Below are 17384 nucleotides of genomic sequence, written 5' to 3'. Positions count from 1 at the left end.
GGGCCTCAGTAAGGCTCCTAGTGCTGAAGGAGGAAGATGAGACAAATTTAACTCAGTCAGAAAAATTCTCCTCAGAGAAGCGCGCGCCTCTTTCCCTTCCCCCACTTTCCGCTCTTAGCCAATCAGCGCCCGGCTCTGCCCAAGCCCCTGCCCTTTGACGACTGTGGGGGAGGCGGAGTGGGCGCGCATGCGCTTCGCTGGGTCCTGCTCCGGGGCGTGATTGGGTACCGGTGGGCGTGACTTGGTGCCGGTGGGCGTGGCCTGGGTCATGAAAGCAGCGGCATCAGCAGTACTAGCGGCAGCAGAGGAGGATCTGCAGGATGAGCGGCCACGTCGGGGACCTGAGCTCCAAGCAGGCGGAGGCGCTGTCAAAGGTGAGGGGGGACTTTGAGACTGCAACTCCCAGCATCCCTGACCCATGAGCCTACATAGTGGGGATTCTGGGAGCTGTAGTCCAAAACCTGGAGGAGGCCCAAGGTGAGAGGAGCCAGGTCCCCTATGCAGGGGACTTTGCTCCTCTAGACTTTCCTTCCTTTGAGACTTCAATTCCCAGCATCCCTGATCCATGAGCATGCATAGTGGGAATTCTGGGAATTGGAGTCCAAAACACCTGGAGGATGAATCCTAGCTTCCTAGAGTTGGAAGAGACCCCAAGAAGGGCCCTGATCCAATGCAACCCCATTCTGCCATGCAGGAACTCTCAGTCAAAGCATCCCCATTTTGACAGATGGCCATCCAGCCTCTGTCCGAGCCTCCTATAGGGTCCCAGCTCTGGAGGCATCTGAGATACTGTACTATGCCTCCCACTGACTCAGCCACTACTACTTTCCTATTGGGGCAGCCCAAAAAGGGGACTGTTTGCCCTATGCGCAATGTTTTTCAGAAGCATGTGCACAAAACAAAGCATCAGAGAGCAAGGGCTTCACTCTCTCTCTCTGTCTCTCTCAGCCACCTGATTTTGGACCATTTCAATATTTTATTGTTATTATAAATATAAAAATAAATATTATAGAAATACATTATAAATATTATGTAAATATAAATATATTATATGTTATACAAATATAAATATTATATAAATATAAATGTTATAAATATGAATACTATATAAATGTTTTATTAATATTATATAAATATAAATGTTATAAATATCAATATAAATTTTATATTAATATAGTATATTATATTAATACTATCTAAATATAAATATTATAAATATATATATTATATAATTTTATTTATAGTATATAAATATAAATATTTTATTATAAATATAATTTTTGTATATTAGATTAGATAAATATTATAAATATAAATTTTATAGAAATATTATATAAATATAAATATTATAAATAAAATTTTATATAAATAAATTATATAAATATAAATATAAATATATAAATTAATATAAATATATTAATATTATATAAATATAAATATTATATAAATTTATATAAATATATTATATTAATACTGTATAAATATAAATATTATGTAAATATATTATACCAATATATAAATATAAATATTATAAATATAAATATTTATTAAATATTTAAAATATTTTTCAATATTTTAATTCTGGGCACAAACCTAAACCTAAAGTCTGTGTCTGTGTTTACTTGTAGTGTCCGGTGTTTGATGGTCGATGTTTTTGTTTTTCTGTATTAAATAAATATAATTAAGAATTAAAAATAATTAAAAGAAAGCCAAGGTGTCACGCTCTCGTTTAGAGCCTGTGTCAAATGGAGGAGCATTTGGATGCCCAGAGAAGGGATGCTCAACCAGGAGGACCTCTTCTTGGCTTTCTGGCCTTCGGAGAGCTGTCCAGCCTCTTGGGCCTTTTGGAGAAGCCAGGTCCCTGGGCCGTCATTCTTTGGAGGATCCTTCCTGGCCTACCTGGCTGGGCTGTTGGGCAAACGCTCCCCTCTGCTCCTGGTTGAAACCAAACGGCGAGAGGCCGGATAACCTCCTTGCAGTCATCTCTTGACTGCTGCCTGAGCTGGGCAGCTTACATAAGATCCAAGGGTCAGGTCAAAGGTCGGTCTGATCCAGCTTTCCGTTTTTAAGCCATTATCAGTTTCGTAAGTATGCGCCAGAAGCAGAGAGAGGGAAGGGAATGGCCAGCCGTGCGCCTCTGCCTCTTCCTCTGCTTCAAAACATGTGTAGCTTGCACAAGGCTACAGGTGAGGAAGGTGCATAGTTTGATTTATGGACGGAGGGTATATATATGTCGGGGTGCCAACCCAAAATTGCTTTGGGGGAGAGTTTCCACAAGTGGGGCATTGCAACATCACGCTGCACATGCCCACAAAAAAAGGGGGGGATGCCAAGTGCATGCTCTTTGGCTTCAAGGCACTAATGGGAAGCATGTGCCAATTCACTATCAGATCCATAGCTGTTTTTCTAGGACAGTTGGCAATGCCAATGTCCCCGATGCGCCTCTTTTGCGCAACTGGCACATCATCAAGGTGTTGCTAGATCCGTATCTGAGGTTTGTTGCAGGAACAGATGGACGGACGATGGCTCCCAGGCAAAGGGCTCCCAACCCAGAAGGTCCAATGGAGCAGGGGCCCTTTGTAACCTCTTCATGCCCTGCTTTTCTGGATGCTTTTTGGGATGCCTCTTCCTCCGGCGCATGGTGGCGGAGGAGCTGGCACCCTAAACCCAATGAATGGGGTTGTTTGGAGGCTGCTAGAAGGGAAGGCGCACACAACAGAAGACTGGAAGGAAAGGATTGCCCTGGAAATGCCCAACACCAATGTTATGGCTGGACTCAATGCGTCCTGGGCATGGGCAAGCTGTTTAATCCCAACTCACATGAGCAAAGCGCGATTACGTCCAAAGTATTTTTTAATTAAGAGCTTGCAAACCGTGACACGGTTTCGCAAATGCCACGTCATGTCGCAAGGTGGCGAAACCGGGCGGATTTCGTTTGCAAAAGCCCTTTCACACTATGCAGTTGCAGCCCTAGGATGCCACTTTAATACCCATGGCTGCATCTGGATACATAGTTTTTAGGGTATCTGTGGCTGAAAAGACTGAGTATCTGTCCCTTAAACTGCAAACCCCAAGATTTTGTGGTATCAGAGTGGCATCACAACACTAGGACTGGGTCCCATTAAAGGGTCTCTAAAGCCAAACCTAGCAAAGGGATCCTAACCCTGCTTCGTTTCATTTCCTTTTCCTTAGTTCCGCGAGAAGATCCAAGACATCCTGCCTCTGCTCCCTGCCCAGGATGACTACTACATCCTCAAATGGCTCCGGGATGAGTAGCACAGCTTACTATGGACCAGGTTGCTTTTGGCGTACTCAGCATTGGCCCTTTTGGAGATCTCTTCCAACTCTGTGGTTCTGAGATTGAGAGTTCCTGCATGGCAGAATGGGGTTGCGCTGGATCAGGGCCCTTTTGGGGGTCTATGATTGGGATCTATGTCCTGAAATGGCTTCGGGGTAAGTAGAGTTACTTGCTATGGACCTGGTTGCTTTTGGCGTACCAACCTCGGCTCGCTGCCTCGGATAGCGCAGGTCGGCGACGCGTATAAGGATTTGCCGTGACGCATCATCGCAGGTCAGGCATCGCATTGCCAGTTTTGGAAAATATTGCTTCAAAAGGTAGCATGTTCGAAATGCAAAGCTTTCTTTTCCAAAATGGTTCCTTTACAAAGGTAGAAACCCAAGAGGGGCAGCTTTCGTGGCGTTCAGAGCAAGGGAGCGCACAGCCGTTGCGCTTGCAGCTTGTTCTCACATATCCACATTCTATACATAGCTACTACATCTACACACACACATGCTCTCCACATGCACATAAGCCTGGATCTTCTATGTACCCAACATAGTGGTTACACAATGGGTTAAAGTGAGCCACTTTAACCAACGTTCACTTTTATCTAATGCTCATCTTGATAAACTATGGCCTTACGCAACCACTCTGTCTGCATCAAACATGTCTCCATCTTATTGCCAAACCTTGTAGGTAGGGCCGGCTGACCGGGTTTTAAAAATGCCTGGCAGCATCACCTGAGGCTTCAGGTGGCATCACCTCCCTGGCAGCACACCTGAATGGTGGACTCCCCATGTCTGTGGGGCAACAAACCCATTGCATGTTTACATCCCTAGTTGAATGGGATCAACCACTTTCTGGTTCAGGCCTGCATGCATGTGCTGCTGGGGTTTAGCAGAGCAATGGTACGGGAATAGGCTGGAGACTATGGAAGCAATGAAGGGCAGCAGAGGGGCTTACCTTTGCTCCCTGTTATGGCCCCACAGCTGTTGTGTTTTTAGAAAATACCTACCATGACCCATGTGCTTTCTGCATGCTCAAGTCCAAAAACCACACCATCAGTGACCCTTGAGCCCAGGTCTGATAAAAAGACCTGTGTTAAACCCAACAGGTTCATATAGAGCAAAAATCCAAGGCCAGGACCAGAGGGTTGAGTGCGTAGTAAGTTCAATCCCAACATGTAGGAGTAGCCAGCGCACCGTAAAAACACGGCGCATAATTTTACTGTATTGCAAATGTGTCCTAATGGCTACATGCTCCCTTGCTCTGGACGCTGCCAAAGCTTTCCTTGCATTGCACCTTAGAGCCACTCCATCTTTCCTCAGAAGCTGTAGCATTTGAGGTTTGAGCCACATTGCTAACGCATGTCTTTGCGAATGGATGGATCGGATCTGATTAGGTCCCACTTGAGACTCTGCCCCGAAATCTTGTTGCTGGAAAGATAAGCCACAAGCAAAAGGACCGTTCGCAGATATTGAGAGGCCATCACAGTTCATGGTGTGGAGGAGATAAGGCAATGATACTACCTCCAGATAAGTTTGCAACCTTTCCTGACTCTGTTGAGTAGAGGTTGCTAACAACAAGCCTCTACTGCTAGTAGATGCCTGTAATCTGGACGCTTATCAAGTCGGACCGGTGGCTGTGACCGAAGGAAGACTTAGGGAGCTGTGAATGTTTAGCCTGGAGAAAAAAAGGTTAAGAGGTGATATGAGAGCCCTGTTTAAATACATGAAGGGATGTCATATTGAGGAGGGAGCAAGCTTGTTTTCTGCTGCTCCAGAGAACAGGACCCAATGGAGCAATGGATGGAAGCTACAGGGAAAGAGATTGCAGGTTCTTCATTCCATGCGTTGTCTGCATCCAATGGCTCTTTTAGCATGATCCCGGTGTGAAATGTTTTGCTCTACCTGTGTAGCTTTTGCATGCTCCTAGTTGCCCTGGGGCAGGAGAACCAGGGAAAAAAAGGTATGATGATGATACGGAGCAGGAATAGCCGCATTCATTTCGGCAAACCCTCCAGGACAACTTGCAAGAGACTGAGATGGCATGATAAGCAAAAACTCATTAAGCGCAGCCACAAATCTGGGCAAATCGGCGATGGCGGTGGAGCGTTACGGTTTCCCCAAAATGGTTTCAAAATGGCTCCATCTGGAAAGAGGTGCAAAACTCACCGAATGTCAATAGTTGTTGTATACAGGTGGTCTGCCTTTTGTTAAACTGTGAAGGTTCCTCTTTCACCTCCCCGGTTTTCCGTTGCAGCCAGGTGTTTCGACTTGCAGAAGTCCGAGGCCATGCTCCGAAAGGTAAGGAGTTGTTATTTAAAAAGGAAATTATTAAAGAAAAACGCATAGCGGTGCACCATCATGTGCACAAACGAATAGTGCAGAATGTCACAGAATACCTATTGGGGTTGGGAAGTGAGTTATCAATGAATCAATTACATATGTAATAGCAGAAATTGACCCATTTCCCTCTCTGACGCTATTCTGTTTTTCTCCCAACAGCATGTCGAGTATCGGAAGCGCATGGATGCGGACCACATCCTAGAATGGCGGGCCCCAGAGGTCAGTTCATCGTTGCTTTGCAATGTCTCTGCATGTAAACTTACTCAAATACAAGTAAACATTATAACTCAAATAGTGGTCAGCCATGGCTCCTCTTCTTCTTTGTCCTGGAGAGAAATGACCAGTGGGGTGTCCGGTTGGGTCCCGTCCTGGGTCCAGTTTGCTATTCAACATTTTATCAATGACTTGGACGACAGAATTGGGGCCATACTTGTTTTCTGCTGCTCCAGAGACTAATATATGTTTTCCCCATAGGTTATCGAGAAGTACATGTCTGGAGGAAGATGCGGCTTTGACCTGGACGGCTGCCCCATTTGGTACGAGATCATCGGCCCCCTCGACGCCAAAGGGATCCTCTTCTCGGCTTCGAAGCAAGACTTGCTCAAGAAGAAGTTCCAGGACTGCGAGATCATGCGCGGCCTTTGCGATGCGCAAACCAAAAAGGTAACTCCCGCGGTTCCCATGCTATAGAGCGCAAGCCATAGGCAGGGTCTGCATCCATGCGCTTCTGATACTCAGCCGAATAATCTGCTCTGCTTCTGTGACAAATACCGTATATACTCACTCATAGGCCTAGAAATTTAGGTTTAAAAATTGACCCGAATAACCTGAGTTGACTTATGCGCAGGTTAATGTAAGTACTACCTTTTAACCCCCCCCCCACACACACACATATGGTGAAAGGCAAGGCAGGTCAATGTAAGTTATATATGGTGAAAAGCAAGGTGGGTGAATGTAAGTGCTGCAATTTAATGCATATGTATTAATCTCTGGAGGAGCAGAAAAGAAGCTTGCTCCATCTCCATATATTAGTCTCTGGAGCAGCAGAAAAGAAGCTTGCTCTATCTCCATATAGTTTTCTCTGGAGCAACAGAAAACAAGTATACCCCCAATTCTGTCGTCGGTCATTGGTAAAGATGTTGAATAGCACTGGACCCAGGGCAGAGCCCCACCGGTCACTCCACTGGTCACCTCTCCAGGACGGAGAAGAGGAGCCATTGCTGAGCACCCTTTGGGTTATAATGTTATAAGTTACATGCTCGTGTAAATGGCATTTTTAACTACTTTTTGAAACTTCCTCATCTTGCTTTTTTAAAGCTGGGGAAGAAGGTCGAAACCATCATGATGATCTACGATTTCGAGGGGCTGAGCTTGAAGCATCTATGGAAGCCAGCGGTGGACGCCTATTCAGAGGTGAGAATCATGGCCAGGCGGTTGATGGTGCCGATGCCGAGACGCTTCTCCTACTCTTTGTACGGATTTCCCTGGAGTTTCCCACTTTTAAATGCGGAGTGGTTAATCAGCTGGGCTTAGTCTTCTGACTAAGAGTAAATTTCTGAGAGTAAATTCCTCAGAGATTTTCATGGCGTCCGCAGGAATTTAAGCAGAGGCTGGATGGCCATCTGTCAAAATGGAGATGCTTTGAATGAGAGTTCCTGCATGGCAGAAGAATGGGGTCGGACTGGATCAGGGCCCTTTTTGGGGTCTCTTCCAACTCTTTGATTCTATGAACAACAACAACAAGATGGAGTAGTAAAGTGCCTCCAAATCTCAATGGATTTTGTCTTCTCGCCTTCCAGCTCCTCGCCATGTTCGAAGAGAACTACCCCGAGTCCCTGAAACGTGTCTTCGTTATCAAAGGTAACCGTAAATCTTTCCGCGGCTTTGGAAATTGCGCGCCCTTCCCTCTAAACGCCACGGGCTCACCTTTAACTTTTCCGTCTGCGCAGCGCCAAAGCTGTTCCCCGTGGCTTACAACCTGGTGAAGCACTTTCTGAGTGAGGACACACGCAAGAAGATTGTCGTCTTGGGAGGTGAGTAGGGGTTGCGTTAAACTGGCCGTCATTTGTAGCACTGGGAAGCGGGGTGAGGACCTGGCCTTGGGTCCCAGAGCTTCCATTTGTCCCCCCATATCCCTACAGATGGAGCAAGCTTGTTTTCTGCTGTTCCAGAGACTAATATATGAAGATGGAGCAAGCTTGTTTTCTGCTGCTCCAGAGGTACTTCTTGATAGCAAGAGCTGTTAGACAGTGGAAGAGACACTCCTTTAGAGATTGTGATGGAGTCTCCTTCCTTGGAGGTCTTTAAGCAGAGGCTGGATGGCCATCTGTCATCGAATGAGAGTTACTGCATGGCAGAAGAATGAGGTTGAACTGAATCAAAACCCTTCTTGGGGTCTCTTCCAAATCTATGATTCTATACTGAAAAAGCAGTATAAAAGGGGCAGCTTTGCATGGCAGGGGTGAGGCTTTTTTCCAGGCTGCAATGTGCCCAGCGCATCCTAGAGCCTTTTTAGGACAGGCTTACAATGGTTTTGTGGCATTTATTTGGCTCCTGTGCCACTGCTTTTCAGCCAGGCTTTGGCTGCCTAGGCCTTTTCTAAGTAAGTTCTAAGTAAATTGTTTATACGGTAAATAAAATAATTGTACAGTACAATTATTAGAATGGGATTCAAAGAGCAAACACCAGAGTCCAACTCCACTGGCTGCCACATTTGCGCATAATTATAACAGGATTTTGCTGCCTCAAGTACATCATTTGGGTCCAATGGATATCGTAAATAAAAGGTATCGCTATGTCCAGGGTATTTGATTAAAAGAGAGGTAATCGACACCAGCATTTTCTCAGCCGATCCTTGTCTGTGGCAATGGAGCCATGCGCCCTCAAACCTTCCCTTCTGAAGGGCTGTCTCCCGGAGAACCAAGCAATAAAGGGAAAAGTGGCAATGCTTTGCTGCCTGGCTTCCTCTTCAATGCGCTGGAGAGAAACTGGGGCATGTCCGCCACCCCTGGCCCCCCTTCTTGCAATTGCGCCAATGCTCTCTTCCCATGCCCTTGTTGTTTTGCATCCTCTAGTGAGCATCATAAATAAGGCGCCTCTGTATTCAGGGCCGCATGAATGAACCCATTCAGGAAAGTGGCGCTAAGCTTTTTGTAACCCTGATCCAGACTTGGATGCGGGAAGGAAGGAATGCCCTCCCCAAAAAACCTGCTCTCTTTTCAGAAGAGTCCTTGGTTCCTTTTAGGAAAGTAAATCCCTAGCTGTCCTACATGTAAAAAGGAAAACACATACATGCACATGTGTCACTATGTTCGCTTAATTCTGTGTACATGAGGAAGACTGGCAAGCACTTGAGAGGATCGTGTTGCATTACAATTCAAACAGACAAGTGGATTTGACTTAGATTTCTAGGTCCTCCATTGCAACTTTGACAGACACTGACCATAGAGTTGCACTGGAGGAGCCACAAAGGCCTAGTAGAGTGTCCTCTCTAGGAATCTCTAGGTCTTTCGGTGCAACTTTTAGTTTAAGTTGACCATAGAGTTGCTCTGGAGGACTTAGAGATTCCTAGAGAACGTATTAATCAAATCCGTGAATAATCCAAGCCGCAAATATGGAGGGATGAGTGTATTAGAACAATTGCTTTTAATAGGATTACTGGTGCAGGGCTCTGGTGGCTGGGAGCATGAAATTCTCCACATTACATACGTCTCTTTCTTTGCTGTAAACCCATTTAGTGGCCTTATGCAAACCTGACTCTGTGTCGCAGTTTCATGCGTGCTATATCAGGTTAACACTGGTCTACCTTAAAGGGAGTAAGGTGCAAGTTTGAAAGTCTGAAACTCTCCCTGGAAGCCAAACGGCAGCTATTGTACTTTGACCATGTTATAAGATGGCTTGACCATTCAGTGCGCTGACCTCTGGTACCAAACAGCCTGAAAAAAACAAAGGGCAGCTGGGTTCCACTCATGCTAGGTTTTTGCACCAGAGGAGATAATCCCATCCTTTTTAATCCCCCGCAAATTGCTCAAGGCACATTGTAATCCAGGCTGTGTGCATAATGTACTCCTTTTAAATGGCACCTTGCATAAGTTGCGGAAAGGAAAGAAACACAGACCTGGCTTCCTTGCCGCGCGCACTTCCACTTGTCACGTGGGAGTTGCACATGGGAAATTTGTTGGCAGAGGTTGATGTGAACGATCATTAAACAATGTTGGCTTGAAAGCCCTCTTATTTTTCTTCTAGGGAACTGGAAGGAGGTCTTGCTGAAGCACATTGATGCCAAGGAGCTCCCTGTGGAATATGGGGGGTCCCTCACTGACCCGGACGGGGACCCCAAATGCAAGACCAAGGTATGGAGGTTGCGCACGTCCTCCAGAGCAAAATTCTTGCAGAGCCAGTTCATCAAAGTGGGATCATAGTGCTATAACTGTGTGGTGTGAAAGGCCTCTGGAAGACGTTCATTGGGAGTGTCGATAAGAGTCTAGGATTAGGAAAGACAGGCATCATGGAGGTTGGGGAACCATAGAGTCGTAGGGTTGGAAGAGACCCCAAGAAGGGCCCTATCCAGTCCAACCCCCTTCTTCTGCCATGCAGGAACTCTCATTCAAAGCAACTCCATTGGCAGATGGCCATCCAGCCTCTGCTTAAAGATCTCCAAGGAAGGAGTGTGTTCCACTGTTGAACACCCCTTACTCTCAAGAAGTTCCTCCTAATGTTTAGGTGGAATCTCTTTTCCTATAGCTTGCATCCATTGTTCCGGGTCCTATTCTCTGGAGCAGCAGAAAACAAGCTTACTCCATCTCCATATATTAATCTCTGGAGCAGCAGAAAACAAGCTTACTCCCTCTTCAACATGACATCCCTTCAAGTATTTAAACAGGGCTATCATATCACCTCTTAACCTTCTCTTCTCCAGGGTAAACATCCCCAGATCCCTAAGTTGTTCCTCATAGGGCTTCATGGTTTCCAGGCCCTTCACCATTTTAGTTATTCTCCTTTGGACACAGGGCTCCAGTTTCTGGAAGGAGAACGCCTAGCCATAGGCTCAGCAGATCAGGATGGAAATGGTCTGGCACTCCAGATGCTCTTGGACTGCAACTCCCAGCGTACCAACCATTGCTTAGGCTGGCTAGGGCTGCCGGAAACATTGGGAGGGCTGTCTAATCCTCACCCCTGGAGTAGACTGTACCCAAACCAAAGGGGTCTAGTCAGGAAGATCTTATTTTGGGAAGCCCGCAGCCCCTCAACCTGCCGATGGTGGTCTTCTCTTGTGTAGCTGAACTACGGAGGCGAGGTCCCCAAGAAGTACTACGTAAGGGACCAGGTGAAGCAGCAATACGAACACACCGTGGTGGTGAATAGGGGCTCCTCCCAACAAGTGGAGTACGAGATCCTCTTCCCTGGCTGCGTCCTCAGGTAAGCCATATATATATATATAAATATAAATTAAATTGCAATTCAGACATACATATATATATATATATGTATGTATGTATGTATATATATATATATATATATATATATATATGTCTGAATTGCAATTTAATTTATACGAACATGCGCATAGGTAGTTTTCCAACTCCAAACCTGTCCACAGAGGGGGCAAATCGCGCAAGTGAATCATCTTCTCCCTTTGGGTTCATTAAACCTCCTTCTCTCTGCTTCTTCACAGGTGGCAGTTTATGTCAGACAGCGCCGACATAGGGTTTGGCGTCTACCTGAAGACCAAGATTGGGTCGCGCCAGCATGCCAGCGATATGACTGAAGTGCATCCCAACCAGCGCTACAACGCTCACCTGGTGCCTGAGGACGGCTCTCTCACCTGCGCAGATGCTGGCATCTGTAAGTGCACCCGACTCAGCCAGCCCATACTGGGTAGACTGGGAAAAATATCCCTTCCTTCCTAGACTTGGATCTGGAGGCAATATGAATGTGCTTGGGGTTAAAAATCAGCTTGGCCAGGGAGGGTTGGTCTGTGAAACTGACATGGACCACAGGGTTGTGGCTATTGCCTTACGTTTTGGGCAAACCTAAAAGACTTGAGGGAGTGAAGGAGATGAAAGAAGGAATGGATAAGAGCTGCATGAAGAAGAGAATAGATTGAGGTGAGGCTTATATATGTCTGCCTAAGTTCTCCTCCTCTCATTTAGTGGCCTTTACCTAACTGTATGACTCAGTCTCATGCGCGCTATATATGTCTCAGTCTCATGCATCCTTTCATCTTTCAGATCTTCATTGTGTGGCACTATTTAGGACCATTCCTATGTTGTCAAATTCCTGAACTGAGCCCCTGGTTCTGGGTTACGTTTAAGGAATCTCTCTAGAAATAAAAGCACTGTACCCATGAGTAGGGCCTAGCGATGTGGAGGGCGGTATAGGAAGATGTTATAGCAAACTGGTTTTCCCAGTATCCCCAGTCTGTCTGACTCCTGTGCTTTGGAACCCAACGTACCCTTTACTTAATTTTTACATGCCATACAAGTCCTTGCAGTGATCCAAAGCCGCTGAACTTGGCCACTGCTGGCTATAGGTGTTTGTCATCCAGCGAAGGTAACACAACCGATATTTGACTTGTTCTGTCCTCCAGACGTCCTGCGGTTCGACAACACCTACAGCTACATCCATGCCAAGAAAGTTAGCTACACGGTGGAGGTCCTATTGCCGGACAAGAAAGCCGAAGAGGAGTTCAAGCAGCTGGAAGACCTGACGAAGGAGATGAAGATCAATGATGCCTGATGGGGCCTGGCCCAGCCCTTTGGGAAGGCAAGGGAGTGGGGTCCATCCTCTTCGAAGCTAGCAAATGTTAAGGATGGGGGTCTAATAGGGCTGGGAAAGTGACTAACCTCATGATGATGATGATGCCTTGCTCCCTTGCTTTCATACGATGTGTACCCCCCCCCTTTTGGGGTCCTCTTGGGGTGGCTACAGCCAAGTAGATGGCAATGGAGGGGTGGCGTGGGTATGGCCATATTGGGGGGCTTCTCATTCCCATTCAGTGCCAGTGGGAAGGTTGGAGTAGCCCCCCATTTCTGTTTACACGGTGTTTTCTGCCCTCTGACAGGCATAGCTCTGGCCAAGGGTCCCCAAGTCCAGTGTTAGGGTTTCCTCAGTGGTCAGTCAGTGGGGTCTGAAGACACTATGCTTCCCCCGCACTGATGCGCAAAGGCATGGTTGGCCATGACTGTTCACAGTCCCCGACATGACTTATTTTATTTAGCTTCCCTTCCACTTTTATTGGTCCTTACCTCCTCTTGCGACCCTGCTGACCAAACCTGTCTACTGACCGATCCCCCCATGCCATTGACCACAGAAGCTTGACCACTTCCCTGTTCAATTTGCGCCTCCAAAGCGGCGCTCGCAAACCCAGAGCCCCGTTCACTGCTAACAGACTGCCTTAATAAACCATTCCTGTGAGGCCTGAATCATAGAATCGTAGAGTTGGAAGAGACCCCAAAAAGGGCCGTCCAGCTCAACCCCATTCTGCCATGCAGGAACTCTCAATCAAAGGGCCGCCGACAACCAGCACATGGTGTGCGCTCCGAATACACACATCTCTCCAGTTTACATGCCAGGCCATGTGCTCCAGGTGGGGATCCTTGCACTGTGAGCTTTCTTCACCCCTTCGCTCCCAGCAAAAACTGGAGTCGTGGCGGACTCTACAGAAACAGCACAGCACTTTTTCGTTTTCCCCATCCAAAATTTAATCTTTGGTTTTCAATGATGTGGAAGACCGGAGCTTTTAATAAACCCTGACGTTGGTATTTGGACTGAATTTCTGGTCTGTGCGACGGCCATGATCCTAAAGCAGAGGGGTGGTTGTGAGGGACAGTGTCTCCCAAGGGTTGGCTTCCCTGGAAAGTATTCCCTGATGTTTCCCTATGGGCCAGTCTTCCCCAATGATTCTCTATGGAGGGGCCCTGGGACCCCAGCCCCAAGGGATGCCAAGCCTTGGGCCTCCCTTTTTGGGCCCCTGAGCTGGCCAAGTGATCTCCAGCCCCAACCCTCTCCGCTTTGCCCTTGGCTGGCTTTGAGAAGGGGGCACAGAAGGGGCAGAAGAGTGGTGCCAGGCCAAAAGGGAGCTTACCCCAGTTGCCATGCCGCCCTTTGCCCCCTCTGCCAACTGGAAGGGGCTGGCTGTTACTGGTGGCTCTGGCCATGCCTGGCAAAGCCTCGAAGTGGGGGGGCTGGTACTGGGGACCAGGGTTCAAATGCTGCCACTCAGCCATGGACAAAGGCACACTCTTTCAGCCTCCAAAGAGAAACCCATACTCCAGTTGGACACCAGTGCTGTGGAATTCTGGGAAGTGCTTGTTGCAGCACCAAAAGGAACTCCCCCTCCCCAAAAAAAGCTTTGAACCCAGTGGTGTCCCTTTCCCTCCTCTCTTTCTGGCCCCAAATAAGAAGCTCCAAGAAGAAGGGCCCAGTCCCACCCCCTTCTTCTGCCATGCAGAAAGTCTCTCCCAAAGCATGCCTAGTGGCAGAGGGCCAGCCAGCAGCAGCCAAGGGAAGGCCTTTGGGGAGGGGGCCCTGTCTGGAAGGAGCTCTCTAGCTGCACCAAAGGTATAGGGTTCCAAGGGTAAGCCAAGAAAGGAGACCCACCTCCGGCCCAGGGAAGGCCTGGCCTGGCCCTCCTCCTCCTCCTCCTCCTGCTGCAGCAGACTGCCCTCCAAGACCCCCAGGGACTACAACTCCCAGGGTTCCCTCCTCGCGGCAGGAGAAGGGCGGGGAAGCAGGGGCGGGGCCAAGGGGGCGGAGAATGGGCGTGGCGTCCTCCTCGAGGCCCCTCCCCCGAGCCGGGCTGCCAGCCATGGGCTCCTCCGGGGAGGAGAAGGACCCCTTCCGGGAGAGCTGGCTCCGCTACCTGGGTGAGTCAGGGGGCCTGGCTGCTGCAAGGCGGCCTCCCAGGGGCCTTTCCTGGTTGGCTGCACCCCCATGGAAGCAGGGAGGCTAGGGGATCCTGGGATGGGTCCTCGGGGGGGGGGGGGTCCCAGATCCCTCTGACAGGGAAGGAGAAGTGTTTGGCAAACCACCCTTCCCAGAATTCCATAGCATGAAGCCACGTGAAGCTCAAGTGGATGGTTTCTGCAGTGAGGATGGCACGACCCTAAGCCTGGGCCCCTTTGCCCCCATGGCACTGCAGAAACAACCCAGAGAAGAACCATAAAACCATAGAGTTGGAAGAGACCCCAAGAAGAGCCCTGATCCAGTCCCACCCCCTTCTTCTGCCATGCAGGAACTCTCCATCAAAGCCCCCCGACTGCCCTTGGGAGACCTGCCAAGTCCCTGCCTTGCTCCGGCCTTGCAACAAGCTTAACTTTGCCACTGCGCTTGTATCCTTCCCATAGTAAGGCAACAATGTCCCTCTCTTTTCATGTAGCGCATCCTCTGGGTTGATTCACTGTATCGCTCTCTGAATGTTGCCAGCCACCAATGGACCTATTCCTCCTCCTCCTAAGATTCGAGGGCCCTTCCAGACTGAGCTTCAAGGTGCCCTTTGGGAGCCACCGTCCAGAAGGGCACCTGGGAGGCTGGGTTACCCACCATCGCCACACAGCTAAATATGTTCCAGCGCCAGTCTTAAAGCAGAGGCTGGATGGCCACCTGTCAATGGGGATGCTTTGACAGAGAGTTCCTGCATGGCAGAAGAAGGGGGTCGGGCTGGGGGGCCATGGGAAGATGGCTCCTGAGCGTAAGGTGGTCCAAGGCGCGTTGCATCCCCCTTGAGCTTCCCCATCTCTTCCAGGATACACCAACGAAGTCGGGGAGTCCTTCCGGGCCGTGGTGCCCGTCTCCGTGGTCTGGGCCAGCTATGGCATCGCCACCGCTTACGTAACCGCCGACGCTGTCGATAAGGGCAAGAAGGCTGCCACTGCTGCTGAGGTGAGTCTCCATTTTCATGGAGTCATGCTTTCAAACATGGTCTCTAGCGAAGGCGAAGGTTGCGCAACGGCCGAGGAGCCCTCGAATGCCAGGCCTTGGCATCCTGGGTGCCTGGTTGGGACTCCTGGGCCCTGAGTTGGGTATCTAAGGCCCTGTTTCTCTCTCCTTTTTCCCAGGAAGAGGGCCGGGCCAGGCGGGCCACGGTGGCGGTGGCGGACACCTTCGTCTGGCAGGCCCTGGCCTCTGTCGCCATCCCCGGCTTCACCATCAACCGCATCTGTGCCGCCTCCCTCTACCTCTTGGGCCGCATGACCCACTGGCCCCTGGCGGCCCGGAAGTGGGCCACGACGGCCCTCGGGCTCTCGGCCATCCCCTTCATCATCAAACCCATTGACAGGTAGGCCGTCTTCTCGCACCCAGACCCCTTTCCCCCCAATGCATCAAAAACCACACCGCCACGGCTCCACAACCCAACCACAATGCCCAGAATGCCAGTTAAACAGGTGCCAAACTGGGTCCTTCCTGGCATGCTGATGCAGCCTGTGCCTCCCTTTGATAAAACACGGACCTAAATGACATTCCCAGACAGAGAATCTAGTCCATCTATAAATAACCCCAGAGAGGAGGGCCTTGTGGAACGGGCATCATGCCACCATGTTCTGTGCCATTGAGTGCCGCAAGGTCATCGGGTATTGATTACCTCTGGTGTTCTGCCATGCAAGATGGTTTTCCATGGCATGGGCACCCCTTGCTGGGCATTTTGGAGACCAGCAGCCTCCTCCAAATGCAAAGGCCATGTTCGCCTTGGCTCACTTAGTCCCAAAGGCGGGCATTTTAAGGTCTCTGAAGCCTTTTCTGAGCCATTGCAGCCCTTCATCCGACCCTGCCCTCATGCCATCCGATATCCAGCTCAAGGTTAGCAGGACAAAGAAACAAACCAAGGCAGCAGAAAGGAAAATCAGCTGCCTTTCAAGCATAAAGTGACATTTCTTATCCAATGGCACCATCTAGTGGCCTTTTTGTGTCATAGCAGAAATGTGGCATTTTTTATCCAATGGCACCATCTAGTGACCTTTTTGTGTCATAGCAGAAAAGTGGCATTTCTTATCCAATGGCACCATCTAGTGACCTTTTTGTGTCATAGCAGAAAAGTGGCATTTCTTATCCAATGGCACCATCTGGTGTTCTTTTTGTGTCATAGCTGGCCTCCTCTCTAGTGCCACCTGCAGACCTTTGAGTGTCACAGCAGGTCTTGTCTCTAGCACCACCTGCAGGCCTTTGAGTGTCACAGCAGGTCTCCTCTCTAGTGCCACCTGCAGGCTTTGAAGTGTCATAGCAGGCATCCTCTCTCGCGCCACCTGGAGGCCTTTGAGTGTCCCTACAGGCCATGTCTCTGGTGCCACCTGGAGGCCTTTGAGTGCCACAGCATGCCTTGTCTCTAGTGCCACCTGGAGACCTTTGAGTGCCACAGCAGGCCTTGTCTCTAGTGCCACCTGGAGGCATTTGTGTGTCATAGCAGGCTTGACTCTAGCACCATCTGGTGGCCTTTTTGTGGCATAGCAGCACTAGACACTAGCACCATCATGTGGTCTCTTTCTGTCATAGCATGTCAAGACACTAGCACCCTCTGGTGGCCTTTTATGTCATAGCATCTATTGACTCTAGCACCGTCTGGTGGCCTCTTTGTGTCATAGCAGTCTTAGTAGCACCATCTGCTGGCCTTTTTATGTCCTAGCAGCCCTGGAACCTAGCACCATCTGCTGGCCTTTTTATGTCATAGCAGCCTTAGACAGTAGCACCATCTGCTGGCCTTTTTATGTCATAGCAGCCTTAGACAGTAGCACCATCTGCTGGCCTTTTTATGTCATAGCAGC

At 48.9% G+C, this 17384-nt stretch overlaps 2 protein-coding genes across 4 annotated transcripts in view; both read left to right on the top strand.

Annotated features, from left to right (window-relative positions):
- The first annotated feature begins 232 nt into the window (after positions 1-232).
- SEC14L2 (SEC14 like lipid binding 2) lies at positions 233-13391 on the top strand. 2 transcript variants are annotated; one of them, XM_042441672.1, is made up of 12 exons: positions 233-374; positions 3193-3268; positions 5543-5586; positions 5788-5847; positions 6103-6291; positions 6946-7041; positions 7428-7488; positions 7578-7661; positions 9874-9980; positions 10907-11046; positions 11303-11472; positions 12218-13391. In XM_042441672.1, exons 1-12 carry the CDS (start codon positions 321-323, stop codon positions 12364-12366), a joined length of 1230 nt encoding a protein of 409 aa, XP_042297606.1. In that variant the 5' UTR covers positions 233-320; the 3' UTR covers positions 12367-13391. The 2 variants fall into 2 exon arrangements, with proteins under 2 accessions (XP_042297606.1, XP_042297605.1); XM_042441671.1 differs by lacking the exons at positions 233-374; positions 3193-3268 and adding an exon at positions 3296-3453.
- Positions 13392-13533: 142 nt separating this feature from the next.
- Positions 13534-17384, top strand: part of MTFP1 (mitochondrial fission process 1) — a 4820-nt gene continuing 969 nt past the window's right edge. Inside the window, exons 1-3 of one of the 2 annotated variants that reach the window (XM_042441675.1) lie at positions 13534-14495; positions 15374-15510; positions 15687-15907. In XM_042441675.1, the coding sequence (XP_042297609.1) occupies positions 14387-14495; positions 15374-15510; positions 15687-15907 (467 nt within the window). In that variant the 5' untranslated portion in view covers positions 13534-14386. Of the gene's footprint in view, positions 14496-14868; positions 15118-15373; positions 15511-15686; positions 15908-17384 lie in introns of those variants that run through there. The other variant, XM_042441676.1, reaches the window with a different exon arrangement.

Source organism: Sceloporus undulatus, chromosome 10, assembly GCF_019175285.1.
Source record: "Sceloporus undulatus isolate JIND9_A2432 ecotype Alabama chromosome 10, SceUnd_v1.1, whole genome shotgun sequence".
In the NCBI taxonomy this organism is placed as follows: domain Eukaryota; kingdom Metazoa; phylum Chordata; class Lepidosauria; order Squamata; family Phrynosomatidae; genus Sceloporus; species Sceloporus undulatus.
This window is presented reverse-complemented; position numbering and strand designations above follow the sequence as displayed.

Bases quoted from the DNA above. Each gene is read 5' to 3' on its own strand.
- SEC14L2 (XM_042441672.1), top strand. From the start codon at position 321: ATGAGCGGCCACGTCGGGGACCTGAGCTCCAAGCAGGCGGAGGCGCTG. The intron at 3,269-5,542 runs ATGAGTAGCACA...TTTCCGTTGCAG, and splicing joins CATCCTCAAATGGCTCCGGG to CCAGGTGTTTCGACTTGCAG. The intron at 11,047-11,302 runs GTAAGCCATATA...GCTTCTTCACAG, and splicing joins TTCCCTGGCTGCGTCCTCAG to GTGGCAGTTTATGTCAGACA.